Below are 14,095 nucleotides of genomic sequence, written 5' to 3'. Positions count from 1 at the left end.
CAATGGGGCAGGCGCCTTTTGAGTAGGGTGCTGGCTCAGGGGGAAATCTGTGACCTCGAGGATCAGTGAAAAGGAGTCTACTTGGAGCAGCTGTGCAGTTTAAAACTCTAAAGAGAAAGTGAAAACCCCTTTAAGAGGCTCTCTGGCACCTGAAGAAGCCACTTCCAAAGAAATAACGCCAGTGTGAGAATCCAGCAAACATTTCCTGGAAAGTTGGGCCATGTGTACTTTCTGCAGTTTTCCTTTCTCTACGACTGTGAGCCCACTGTTGGGTATGGACCGTCTCTATATGTTGACGACTTGTACTTTCCAAGCGCTTAGCACAGTGCTCTGCACACAGTAAGCGCTCAATAAATATGACTGATTGAATGAATGTGACATTAAACTTTCCCTCTTCCCGTAGGACATAGCTTACATTTCAAGTAAATATAAAACAGAGGATCGACTTCAATGGCAGCAAGGGCTTATAGGTAACACTCCTACAGTGAAACCCCGGACGACGCAGTTGATATTTGACATGTTTTCCCAAGGAGGGATGATGGTTAGGATGCTTGGCCCAGGAAAAAAGCAAATCCCTCGATAGGGACGCTGAAGAATTGGCAAACACAGGACCGACCTCTTTTCGGGCTGTCCAGTAAGGAGACAAGACATTATACATTTCTCTAAGACTGTACTTGACAACTAAATAGGACCAGGGCATTTGACTCGGAATGAAATCCAGACGACAAATTAGGTTTTAGTCACAGCGCTGGCAATGAGTGGGGAAACTAAAGGCCTTATTCAAGTAATCCTACGAGGACACAGCCCTTAATTTCCCCATCTGTAATCATCCCCATATTCTGGCTTTCTCATAGCCCCTTCAACTTCTCCAAATTTTTCATCTTAGCTTCCTCCTCTAAACCCTGCCAAAACTGGCAGATTTGAAACGATAAAGCACTCGGTTTATGCTTCCCAAACTTTAATCACCTAACCATTCTACTCTTACTACCCCCGTCATCTTTCTCTGACTTTTCGGCTGTTCTTCAAGGCCAGGCTCCTGCCTACTCCCAATTCACTCCTCCCTTCCTGGGCCTCCTAAAAACACTTAGCCCCCTCTCTTCTCTCACTGCTCTCTTCAACCCCTCAATCTCTGTAGGTTTCTTCCCTTCTTTCTTCAAACATGCCCACGTCTCCCCGACAATGAAAAAAGGCCCTCTTGATCCCACCTTCTCCAGCTAACACCCCATCTCCTTGCTTCTACCACTCTCCAAACGCCTGAAATGCGTCATTTACAGAACAATAACGGTGGTCTGTTAAGCACCTGTTGAGCAGGTGGGACAGTCCCTGGCTAAATGGGACTCAGCCTAAGTAGGCTTTAACCCCCATTTTACAGATAAAGAAACGGAGGCACACAAGCTAAGTGACTTGCCCAAGGTCACCCAGCAGCTGGCAAGCAGAAGAGACAGGATCAGAACCCAGGTCCTGACCCCCAGGGCTGTGCCCTTGTCATAAGAACATGTTGCCTTCACTCCCTCGTATCCCTATGACCTAGCCGGTACATTTTTCTCCTAATGCCAACCGACCCACTGAACCTCGTTCTCACCAGACCCCTCACCCATGTCTTCCCTTTAGTGTGGAATTCCCTCTCGCCACAGCTGAAAGATGACCATCCTCAAAGCCCTCCTAAAATCTAATATTCAGGCCACTGAGAGCACCCTTCTTTCATGCCAATTCCCACAAACCCATTAGCCATGTCTAACACTTGGGCGCACAGTGGATTGCAAACAGGCCTGGGAGTGAGAAGGTCATGGGATCTAATCCCCACTCAGCCACTTGTCTGCGGTGTGACCTTGGGCAAGTCATTTCACTTCTCTGTGCCTCATCTGTAAAATGGGGATTAGACTGTGAGCCCCAAATGGGACGGGGTCCAACCTGAGTACCCTGTATCTACCCCAGAGCTTGGAATATAATAAGCACTTAATGAATACCATCATCATGATCATTACTACCTTTTCTCTGCTTACATATAAACACTACTTCCACTAGTCTTAACTAGCCCACGATAGTTATCTTTATTGCTGACTCCTTTTTGATACTGCTCACATGAAGATACCCTCATCCCTTAGACTTCCCTTCAGTCTAATTGAAGGCACATCTCCAAGAGGCCTTCCCTGACTAGTCAGTTGTCTTTTGGAGTGCTGACAGTGTGCAGAGCACTGTACTAAGCACTTGGGAGAGTACACTATAAGACATATTCCCTGCCCACCATATGCCTCAGTCTAGACTAAGGCCTTTTCTTTTTCTTTCACTCCCTTCCCTATCGCCCTGACTTGTTCCCTTTATTTGTTTATCCTCCTAGGCCCAGAGCACTTATGTACAGATCTGTAATTTGTATTAATGTCTGTCTCCCCCTCTAGACTGTGGGCATGGAATGTGCCTGTATATTGCAATAATATTGGTATTTGTTAAGCGCTTACTATGTGCCAATCACTGTTCTAAGCGCTGGGGTAGATACAAGGTCATCAGGTTGTCCCAAGTGGGGCTCACGGTCTTTCCCCCCATTTTAAAGATGAGGTAACTGAGGACCAGAGAAGTGACTTGCCCAAGGTCACATGGCTGACAAGGAATTTGAACCCACAACCTCTGACTCCCAAGCCTGTACTGTTTCTACTAAACCACGCTCCCAAGTGCTTAGTACAGTACTCTGCATAAGGTAAGTACTCAATAAATACAATTGACTGGATTTTTCTGGGATCTGGAAGGGGAGAGTGGGACACAGGGGCCGTACTTCTGTAAAATGGGGAGTCACTGCCCATTCTCCCTATTTAGATTGTGAACCCCATGTGTGACAGGTTCTAGGCCCGACCCAATTAGCTTGTATCTACCCCGGCACTTAGAACAGACCTTGCCACATAGTAAGCGCTTAAATACCAGAATAGCAATCCGCACAAACCATCTAAACCGAATCATCCAAATAAATATTTAACATTTACAGACTCTGAAAGTGAAACCTCAAAATTACCTGTTGGCATCAACCTCTTCCAAATGGTGAAAGGCCAAACAGATGAGGACAAACTGCAGGAAAATCTCCTCAGTTGAGTGGGGAGAAAGGTAGGACAAATGAGCTTCAAGATGACCAAGGGCACCCTGAGAGAAATCAAACTGGGCTCCACACTTTTCAGTCATGATTCTTGGGAAGATTCTGGACCACTTTCATTTGCTCTCTAAAGTTACGAGGGACACCAGTTATAAACCCCATCGAAATGTAAAGCACCAAGTGAAAAGACAAAGCCCCCTCACCCATAATACAATTTCACCCCTATATAAAACCCTGGTCTACCCACATCTGGAACCAGAGGAAAAACACTACCTCAAGAGGTTAAGTGTGTATAAACCAGTTTGAGATCTGGATAAATTGAGGGATGACAAATTATGAGAGGAAAGTTCCCCAAATAGCCTTCTAGACTGTGAGCCCGTTGTTGGGTATGGACTGTCTCTATGTGTTGCCGATTTGTACTTCTCCAGCACTTAGTACAGTGCTCTGCACACGGTAAGCCCTCAATAAATACAATTGAATGAATGAATTGCCTTTTTGAGAATCCCGGGCTGGATCAATCACTGGTTCACCAGAATGTGGCTACTTCACATCACGTCAGGCTAGTCCAGGTCATAAGAGCACCAAACCCAACTAGTTGCAAAACTTGTTTGAGTACAACCACTCAAAGACAGAATACTGGGTTGGATGGACCACAGTCTGACTCAAATGGGCAGTTATGGCTTAACAAATCCATCTAGTTCCTTGAATATGAGCTTTAAATCTTTCCTCAATTCTCTCCACACCACCTGCCTTGAACAAGATCCAATCTGGGGCATATACAAACCTTTCAATGGAAAAATCCTCACTGATAATCTGCTTTATGGATATTCTTCATGTCTTCCTTTGCCTGCCACTTCTATTACTAGGTTATTTCTTTTACTATCTCTGCCTGGGGATAAATGAGACCAAACGACGGATCCAAATGCAAGTTAGCAGTTTGATGCAAACCCAACCAAAATAAAGCACCGCTATATTGGGACCAACAGCACCTCCCCTGCCCCTCCGAGATCATAAATTCAAATGAGACTAGATGGGCATTAATCAACTGGCCAAATGTTTCTTGAAAGTCATCACTTTCGACAAATCTGTTTCAAACATTAGCGCATAAAGCTGATACAAAAACATTTCAAAAGATCACACACATTTATTTCCCAATCTGATACAGCCAATGCCTGAAAAGATAGCCAGAACGCCTCCGTTACTAGCTACATTTTCTATCTGCGTTTTAGTGAAATGCTTGCAAAAGACAAATGAAACTCGGGATAGGATAAATATGCGTGCCATTAGATGTGCTTTTCTTTACAAGCCCAGCTTCGTCCTTCTCCAGTGTCTCCTTTTGGAGTTGTACCTAAAATAGGAAAAAAGGCCCGGTATTACTCAAGTTACTGAATGCTTCGTTAACTGCTGTTTAATTCGTTATTAATTTTGCAATCACAATCCAGAGCATCTCTTCCTGGTGCGACTAAATCACAATCCAAAGTGGCCTGCACTTATTTTACCATATGATTACACCACCGAGGAACCGCTGCTTACCGTGGCTAGAACACTCCAGCTCTGTCCTTCAAAATAAATATGCCAGAAAAATCAACACCCACACCTCTGATTTTATTAAAGGCTAACATCGGATTACCGCCTTTATTTCTGGAAAACTAATTTGCAGAATTTAGGATCCAGAGTGTCCTCGATTTTATATTGTGTACATGTTAAACTGGAGGGCTTCACCTCGGTGAACGTGAAGACCAAAGCAACAGTTAACACAGCTTTACTCTCAGCAGGGTAATGGCAGTACTCCCACAGAATGAAGCACTGTAATTGCAACCTGCTTTAATAGGAACCGCCTCCTTGGCTTTCCCGTCAAAATGTGCTCCACCAGTTTACAAGACCGTGCTGATTGGCACGAACAACCAGATAATCAGCTCTAATAAGGTCGGTTTTTTGTTATCAGCCACAGTCCCTTGTCCCACATTGGGCTCAGTCTTCATCCTCATTTTACAGATGAGGGAACTGAGAAATAGAAGAAGTGATTTGCCCATGGTCACACAGAAGACTAGTAGGAATTAAAACCCAGGCCCTTCTGATTCCCAGACCCATTCTCTACCCACTAGGCCACACGTTTTGCCACAAGCGGCCAACAGCTTCTGCAGAGGTTATGATTCTCAAGAGTAACCCTGGAGGTACCACTCCATCAGGTTTATAAACCTCACTATAGTGGAAGACTGCTGTTGGGGAAACGAAAGGGCTAACACTGAAGTGGGGAATGAATGTGGGCAGTCCCCCCAAGGACACGTACTCTTTTTTTTTTTACTGTGGGCTCCCAAGTGCTTGGTACAAGTGTACTGCAGACGGTAACTGCTCGACATATACACGGATTGACAGGGACGTCGACTGTGCCACAGAACTCCTCTACTTTTGGCCTCCTACTAGGAAGCACAAGCGCCTTTCAGGCCCGAAGGTTCAGCCTCACCCACCACACGCATACTCTCTGTGTGTTTAGGTGAATAGAGGTGGGGAGAGGAAGAGGACGCAGAGGATGCTTGGGAATGGCAGTGCCGGTGAAGCTACTCTCCCTGGCTGCCACCCGCAAGCAAAAGCAGCAAAATAGGCCAGAGGTTCAATCCTCACTCTCCCCTTCCACGCTACATGACTCTGCAAGGAAAAGCCAGCAGTAAAAGCAGGGAAGAGTGTTTTGCGGGACTGACCGATGAGGGGACAGAAATCACCACACACCAAGCGAAGCCTTTGGGTCTTACCTGATCTTATTGCCAGTTTTCATGCGAATCCACTGGGGGATAGGCCGATTCTGCTTCTGCTTCTTGGCAAGGAATCGCTTGATCCTGAATGTCTTGTGGGACGACTGTGAGGGTAAGATGCCGTAACAATAGAGTAAACAGTTCATTCATTCGCTCAATCGTATTGACCGAGTGCTTACGGTGCGCAGAGCATGGCACTAAGCGATCGGGAAAGCACAATACAGCAGTAAAGAGAGATAATCCCTGCCCAATGGTTTACAGCAAGAAACTGGAGCAGGGCACTAGAGGAAGCCCAGGCTGGGAGAAAAACTGGGAGGCTAGCAGTCTCGGGACCCGAGTAATCCCGGCCCTGTGACCGTGGGCTACTCATCAACCCCCCAGGGCCTGTTTCCTCAAATACAAAACAGGAATATCGGACCTGTTCTTAATAACTAATATTATGGTATTTGCTAAACACTTACTTTATACCAGGCACTGCACTAAGCACTGGGGTGGATACAGCATATCGGGATGGACACAGTCCCTGTCCTGCATAAGGCTCATTCAATCATATTTATTCATTCAATCGTATTTATTGAGCGCTTACTGTGTGCAGAGCTCTGTACTAAGCGCTTGGGAAGTACAAGTTGGCAACATATAGAGACGGCCCCTACCCAACAGTGGGCTCACAGTCTAGAAGGGGAGGACAGACAACAAAACATATTAACAGAATACAACAAGTAGAATAAATATGTACAAGTAAAATAAATAGAGTGATAAATCCGTACAAACATATATACAGGTGCTGTGAGGAGGGGAAGGAGGTAAGGTGGGGGAACACATAGAGCCGGTCCCTACCCAACAGCGGGCTCACAGTCTGGAAGGGGGAGACAGACAACAAAACAAAACGTATTAACAAAATAAATAGAATAGTAAATATGTAATATACGATTGAACGAATGAGTGAATCCCGCAGTCTTAAGGCTCACAGTCTTAATAATCTCCATTTTAGAGATAAAGTAACGGAGGCACAGAGAAGCTAAGTTACCTGCCCAAGGCCACACAGCAGACAAGCAGCGGGGTCAGGATTAGAACCCATGACCTTCTGACTCCACGGCCCGGGAAATATCCACGATGCCATGCGCTTCTAAGCCTTTATAGTGTGAGGGACAGAGGCTACACCTGATGGAATACTTTATTCTAGCTCTGAGCTCAGCACACAGAGAAGCCTACAGGCCATATCTCTAATAAAACAGGGGATGCCGTAACCAAAGTTGTCCTAGTTCAACACCTCCCTCTTCCAAAAAGTTAATCTACAAGGTAAATTTGGAAAAAAATTGATCAACACTGGTAACGCATTCTCTCAGCCCGTTGTTAGGTAGGAACCGCCTGTACATGTTGCTGACTTGCACTTCCCAAGCGTTCAGTACAGTGCTCTGCACACAGTAAGAGCTCAATAACAATAATAGTGTTGGTATTTGTTAAGCACTTACTATGTGCCAGGTAAGCCCACTGTTGGGTAGGGACTGTCTCTATATGTTGCCAACTTGTACTTCCCAAGCGCTTAGTACAGTGCTCTGCACACAGTAAGCGCTCAATAAATACGATTGATGATGCTGGGGTAGATAAAGGTAATCAAGTTATCCCACGTGGGGCTCAGTCTTCACCCCCATTTTACAGATGAGGGAACTGAGGCCCAGGGAAGTCAAGTGCCCTGCCTAAGGTCACACAGTTGACAAGTGGCGGAGCTAAGATTAGAACCCAAATATGACTGCCGGAATCAAAATGGGGATTAATAATAATAATACTGATGGCATTTGTTAAGCGCTTACTATGTGCAAAGCACTGTTCTAAGCGCTGGCGGGATACAAGGTGATCAGGTTGTCCCACGGAGACAACAATTAATCCTCATTTTACAGATGAGGCACCTGAGGCTCAGGAAAGTTAAGCCATTTGCCCAAGGTCATACGGCAGAAATGTAGCGGAGCCGGGATTGTGAGACCCATGTGGGACAACCTAATTACCCTTAATCTAGCCCAGCGCTTCGAACAGTGCCGGGCACATAGTAAGCGCTCAACTAATACCAGCATTATTATTCTAATTACGGCTTTTAACCCAAGATGATTGCCTCCTCCCCTGCAGCAACAAGCAGTCCTAGGCGTTGGGCCTCCCCTCCAGCTCCGCGGGCCAAGACCAGGCTCCTGTGAGCTCCGTTTTCCATCAATCAATCAATCAATCGTATTTATTGAGCGCTTACTGTGTGCAGAGCACTATACTAAGCGCTTAATTATTATTATTTTCCCCCAGCTCGGGGTTAATCCGCCTCGGCCCGCCTCCTTCCCAAGGCCGGGGATTCGGGGGTGGATGAGAAGCAGTGTGGCTCAGGGGAAAGAGCCAGGGCTTTGGGAGTCAGAGGTCATGGGTTCAAATGCCGGCTCCCCCAATTTTTTTAAAGGCATTTATTAAGCGCTTACTGTGTGCAAGGCACTGTTCTAAGCGCTGGGGAGGTGACAAGGTGATCAGGTTGTCCCACGGGGGCTCACAGTCTTCATCCCCATTTTACAGATGAGGGAACAGAAGCCCAGAGAAGTTAAGTGACATGCCCTAAGTCACACAGCTGACAACTGGTGGAGTCGGGATTTGAACCCATGGCCCCTGACTCCAAAGCCCGGGCTCTTTCAACTGAGTGACTTTGGGCAAGTCACTTAACTTCTCTGGGCCTCAGTTCCCTCCTATAAATGGGGATTCAGACCATGAGCCCCACATGGGACAACCTGGTCACCTTGAATACTCCCCAGCGCTTAGAACAGGGCTTTAATAATAATGGCATTTGTTAAGCACTTACTGGTGCAATGCACTGTTCTAAGCGCTGGGGAGGATGCAGGGTGATCAGGTTCATTCATTCATTCAATCATATTTCTATTGAGCGCTTACAGTGTGCAGAGCACTGTACTAAGCGCTTGGGAAGTCCAAGTTGGCAACATCTAGAGACGGTCCCCCCCAACAGCGGGCTCACAGTCCAGAAGGGGGGAGACTGACAACAAAACATATTAACAAAATAAAATAAATAGAATAAATATGTACAAGTAAAACAGGGTAATAATTTGTACAAACATATATACTTCTCTGGGCCTCAGTTCCCTCCTCTAAAATGGGGAGTCAGACTATGAGCCCCACGTGGGACAACCTGGTCACCTTGTATACCCCCCAGCGCTTAGAACAGGGCTTTAATAATAACGGCATAATAACGGCATTTGTTAAGCGCTTACTACGTGCAAAGCACTGTTCTAAGCGCTGGGGAAGATACAGGGTGATCAGGTTCATTCATTCATTCATTCGTATTTATGGTTGTACATATTTATTACTCTATTTATTTATTTATTTTACTTGTACATTTCTATCCTATTTATTTTATTTTGTTGGTATGTTTGGTTCTGTTCTCTGTCTCCCCCTTTTAGACTGAGCCCACTGTTGGGTAGGGACTGTCTCTATGTGTTGCCAATTTGTACTTCCCAAGCGCTTAGTACAGTGCTCTGCACATACTAAGCGCTCAATAAATACGATTGATTGATTGATTGATCGTATTTATATTGAGCGCTTACTGTGTGCAGAGCACTGTACTAAGCGCCTGGGAAGTCCAAGTTGGCAACATTTGGAGACGGTCCCTACCCAACAGCGGGCTCACAATCTAGAAAGGGGAGACAGACAACAAAACATATTAACAAAACAAAATAAATAGAATATGTACAAGTAAAATAGAGTAATAAATCTGTACAAACATATATACAGGTGCTGGGGGGAGGAGGAGGTAACGCGAGGGGGATGGGGAGAGGTTGTCCCGGGGGGGCTCAGTCTTAAACCCCATTTTCCAGATGAGGTCACTGAGGCCCAGAGAAGTGAAGTGACTTGCCCAAAGCAGGACAAGAATGATGATGATGGCATTTATTAAGAGCTTACTATGTGCAAAGCACTGTTGTAAGCGCTGGGGGAGATACAAGGTGATCAGATGGTCCCACGGGGGGCTCCCAGTCTTCATCCCCATTTTCCAGATGAGGGAACTGAGGCCCAGAGAAGTGACGTGACTTGCCCAAAGTCACACAGAGGTGGCGGAGCAGGATTAGAACCCATGACCACTGACTTCCGAGCCCGGGCTCTTCCCACTGAGCCACTCTGCTTTGCACATGGTAAGCGCTTAATAAACGCCATCATTATTATTATTATGGAAAGTGACGGAATGGTTCCTCTTTCCTCCCCCCCCCCATCAAACCCCGCAATTCCCGGCCATCCTCCTCCCTCAGATGCCGAGGGCCGCCGGCGGGGGTTTGAGGACGCGATTCCCCTCGGAGGGAGGCGGATGGCGGCGGATGGCGGCGGATGGCCTTACCATGGCGAAGGAGCAGGCCGCACGCAGCCCGACAACCGATGGCGGAGAAAGGAAAGAAAGCGGAAGTCGGAGGCAGAGGTCAAAGGTTACCCGCCGGGCGGGACTTCCGGGGGAGGGAGCGGCCTTCTCGCCCACCAGAGGGCGCCCCCTCCCGAGGCCTCCGCGCTCATTGCAGCGGCTGCACAACCCTACTCAGCCCTCTCTGTAGCCCTTTATATTCCTTTTAATAATAATAGCATTTATTCATTCAATCAATTGTATTTATTCATTCAATCGTATTTATTGAGCGCTTACTGTGGGCAGAGCACCGGACTAAGCGCTTGGGAAGTACAGGTTGGCAACATCTAGAGACAGTCCCTACCTAACAGCGGGCTCACCTTTATTAATCAATCAATCAATCAATCAATCAATCAATCAATCGTATTTATTGAGCGCTTACTGTGTGCAGAGCACTGTACTAAGCGCTTGGGAAGTTCAAGTTGGCAACATCTAGAGACGGCCCCTACCCAACAGTGGGCTCACAGTCTAAAAGGGGGAGACAGAGAACAAAACCAAACATACTAACAAAATAGAATAGATAGGTACAAGTAAAATAAAGAGTAATAAATATGTACAAACATATGTTCCGCTCTCATCCCCCCATCTTACCTCCTTCCCTTCCCAACACCTGTATATATGTATATATGTTTGTACATATTTATTACTCTATTTATTTTACCTGTACATATCTATTCTATTTATTTTATTTTGTTAATATGTTTGGTTTTGTTCTCTGTCTCCCCCTTTTAAACTGTGAGCCCACTGTTGGGTAGGGACTGTCTCTATGTGTTGCCAACTTCTACTTCCCAAGCGCTCAGTACAGTGCTCTGCACACAGTAAGCGCTTAATACGATTGATGATGATGATGATATATACAGGTGCTGTGGGGAAGGGAAGGATTAAGCACTTACTACTACTACTACTAATGGTGGCATTTATTCATTCAATCAATTGTATTTATTAAGCGCTTACTACTACTACTAATAATGATGACATTTATTCATTCAATGAATTGTATTCATTCATTCAATCGTATTTATTGAGTGCTTACTGTGTGCAGAGCACCGTACTAAGCGCTTGGGAAGTACAAATTGGCAACATATACAGTCCCTACCCAACAGTGGGCTCACATTTACTAAGTGCTTAGTACTACTACTACTAATAATAATGATGGCATTTATTCATTCAATCAATTGTATTTATTAAGCACTTACTACTAATCATAATAATGATGGCATTTATTCAATTGTATTAAGCGCTTACTACTACTACTAATGATGGCATTTATTCATTCAATTGTATTTATTAAGCACTTACTACTACTACTACTACTACTACTACTACTACTACTAATGATGACATTTATTCATTCAATCAATTGTATTTATTCATTCATTCAATCATATTTATTGAGTGCTTACTGTGTGCAGAGCACTGGACTAAGCGCTTGGGAAGTACAAGTTGGCAACATATGGAGACGGTCCCTACCCAACAGTGGGCTCACATTTATTAAGCACTTACTACTACTACTACTACTAATAATAATAATAATGGCATTTATTCATTCAATCAATTATATTTATTAAGCGCTTACTACTACTACTACTAATAATAATGGCATTTATTCATTCAATCAATTGTATTTATTAAGCGCTTACTACTACTACTACTACTAATGATGACATTTATTCATTCATTCATTAGTATTTTTTGAGCACTTACTGTGTGCAGAGCACTGTACAAAGCGCTTGGGAAGTACAAGTTGGCAACATATAGAAACAGTCCCTACCCAACAGTGGACTCACATTTATTAAGCGCTTACTACTACTATTACTACTACTAATAATAATGGCACTTATTCATTCAATCAATTGCATTTATTAAGCACTTACTACTACTACTAATAATAATAATGATGGCATTTATTCATTCAATCAATTATATTTATTAAGCACTTAATACTACTACTAATAATAATGATGGCATTTATTCATTCAATCAATTGTATTTATTAAGCACTTACTACTACTAATAATAATGATGGCATTTATTCATTCAATCAATTGTATTTATTAAGCACTTACTACTACTACTAATAATAATGATGGCATTTATTAAGCGCTTACTATGTGCAAAGCACTGTTCTAAGTGCTGGGAAGGTTACAGGGTGATCAGGTTATCCCATGTGGGGCTCACAGTCTTCATCCCCATTTTACAGATGAGGTCACTGAGGCCCAGAGAAGTGAAGTGACTTGCCCAAAGTCACACACCTGCCAAGTGGCGGAGCTGGGATTTGAACCCATGACCTCTGACTCCAAAGCCTGTGTTCTTTCCACTGACCCATGCTAAGCTTTTTTATTTAATGGTAACTGTTAAGCGCTTACTATGTGCAATAATAATAATAATAATAAAAATGGTGTTTATTAAGCGCTTACTATGTGCAAGGCACTGTTCTAAGCGCTGGGGAGGTTACAAGGTGATCAGGTTGTCCCACGGGGGGCTCACAGTCTTCATCCCCATTTTACAGATGAGGTCACTGAGGCCCAGAGAAGTGAAGTGACTAGCCCAAAGTCACACAGCTGCCAAGTGGTGGAGCTGGGATTTGAACCCATGACCTCTGACTCCAAAGCCCATGCGCTTTCCACTGAGCCATGCTGCTTCAATGCAAAGGCACTGTTCTAAGCGCTGGGGAGGTTACAAGGTGATCAAGTTGTCCCACGGGGGGGTTCACAGTCTTAATCAGCGTGCCTCGGTGGAAAGAGCCCGGGTTTGGGAGTCAGAGGTCATGGGTTCTAATCCCGACTCTGCCACTTGTCGGCTGTGTGATCTTGGGCGAGTCACTTCACAACTCTGTGCCTCAGTTACCTCATCTGTAAAATGGGGATGAAGACCGTGAGCCCCCCGTGGGACAACCTGATCACCTTGTAGCCTCCCCAGTGCTTAAAACAGTGCTTTGCACAGAGTAAGTGCTTAATAAACGCCATCATTATTATAATCCCCATTTTACCGATGAGGTAACAAGCGCAGAGAAGTGAAGTGACATGCCCGAAGTCACACAGCTGACAATTGGCGGAGCTGGACTTGAACCCATGACCTCCGACTCCAAAGCCCGGGCTCTTTCCACTGAGCCATGCGGCTTCTCATAGAGTCCAAATTTACCTTAATGCGGTTGAAATATAAACTTGGGAACAACTCCACCCTCTCCGATCCGTCCCGTCATCTGTAAGTCAAACTCACTTTCACATTTTCATTCATTTTCACAAGTGCTGACTTGTACTTCCCAAGCGCTTAGTACAGTGCTGTGCACACAGTAAGCACTCAATAAATACGACTGATTGATCGATTTTGGGGTTTTATTTGGCTGGAACTTCAAAAGGACTCAGATCCTTTTAGACTGTGAGCCCACTGTTGGGTAGGGACTGTCTCTATATGTTGCCAACTTGGACTTCCCAAGCGCTTAGTACAGTGCTCTGTACACAGTAAGCACTCAATAAATATGATTGATGATGATGATCCTCTATTTACCAGGAGCCATTCTCTTCGATTGGTTGGAAAGATGGGGCCGGTGAATGCGGTTCTGCTGTTTCTAAAGAAACTACTAGATTAGTATGTTTGGTTTTGTTCTCTGTCTCCCCCTTTTAGATTGTGAGCCCACTGTTGGGTAGGGACTGTCTCTATATGTTGCCAATTTGTACTTCCCAAGCGCTTAGTACAGTGCTCTGCACATAGTAAGCGCTCAATAAATACGATTGATGATGATTCTGGTGAGAACGCAAATCCACTGAATGTGGTATACGGGACTTTCTCCATCTTAATTGCGGGAGTAAGTAACCTAAGCGTTTGGCGATGCTGATGCGGTGAAGCGAC

At 44.9% G+C, this 14,095-nt stretch overlaps 1 protein-coding gene and 1 non-coding gene across 2 annotated transcripts; both read right to left on the bottom strand.

Moving 5' to 3' along the window:
- Positions 1 to 4,200: 4,200 nt before the first annotated feature.
- RPL39 (ribosomal protein L39) lies at positions 4,201 to 10,264 on the bottom strand. The gene is made up of 3 exons (XM_038748208.1): positions 10,190 to 10,264; positions 5,827 to 5,930; positions 4,201 to 4,424 (listed from the first exon to the last, which is right to left on the bottom strand). Exons 1-3 carry the CDS (start codon positions 10,190 to 10,192, stop codon positions 4,376 to 4,378), a joined length of 156 nt encoding a protein of 51 aa, XP_038604136.1. The 5' UTR covers positions 10,193 to 10,264; the 3' UTR covers positions 4,201 to 4,375.
- On the bottom strand, positions 4,769 to 4,902 carry LOC119930316. Its single transcript, XR_005451795.1, has one exon. It is a non-coding gene; the product is annotated as a small nucleolar RNA SNORA69 (small nucleolar RNA).
- Positions 10,265 to 14,095: the final 3,831 nt, after the last annotated feature.

This window comes from Tachyglossus aculeatus, chromosome 6, assembly GCF_015852505.1.
Source record: "Tachyglossus aculeatus isolate mTacAcu1 chromosome 6, mTacAcu1.pri, whole genome shotgun sequence".
NCBI lineage: Eukaryota > Metazoa > Chordata > Mammalia > Monotremata > Tachyglossidae > Tachyglossus > Tachyglossus aculeatus.
Note: the sequence above shows the minus strand (reverse complement) of the source record. Positions and strands in the feature narration are given on the sequence as shown.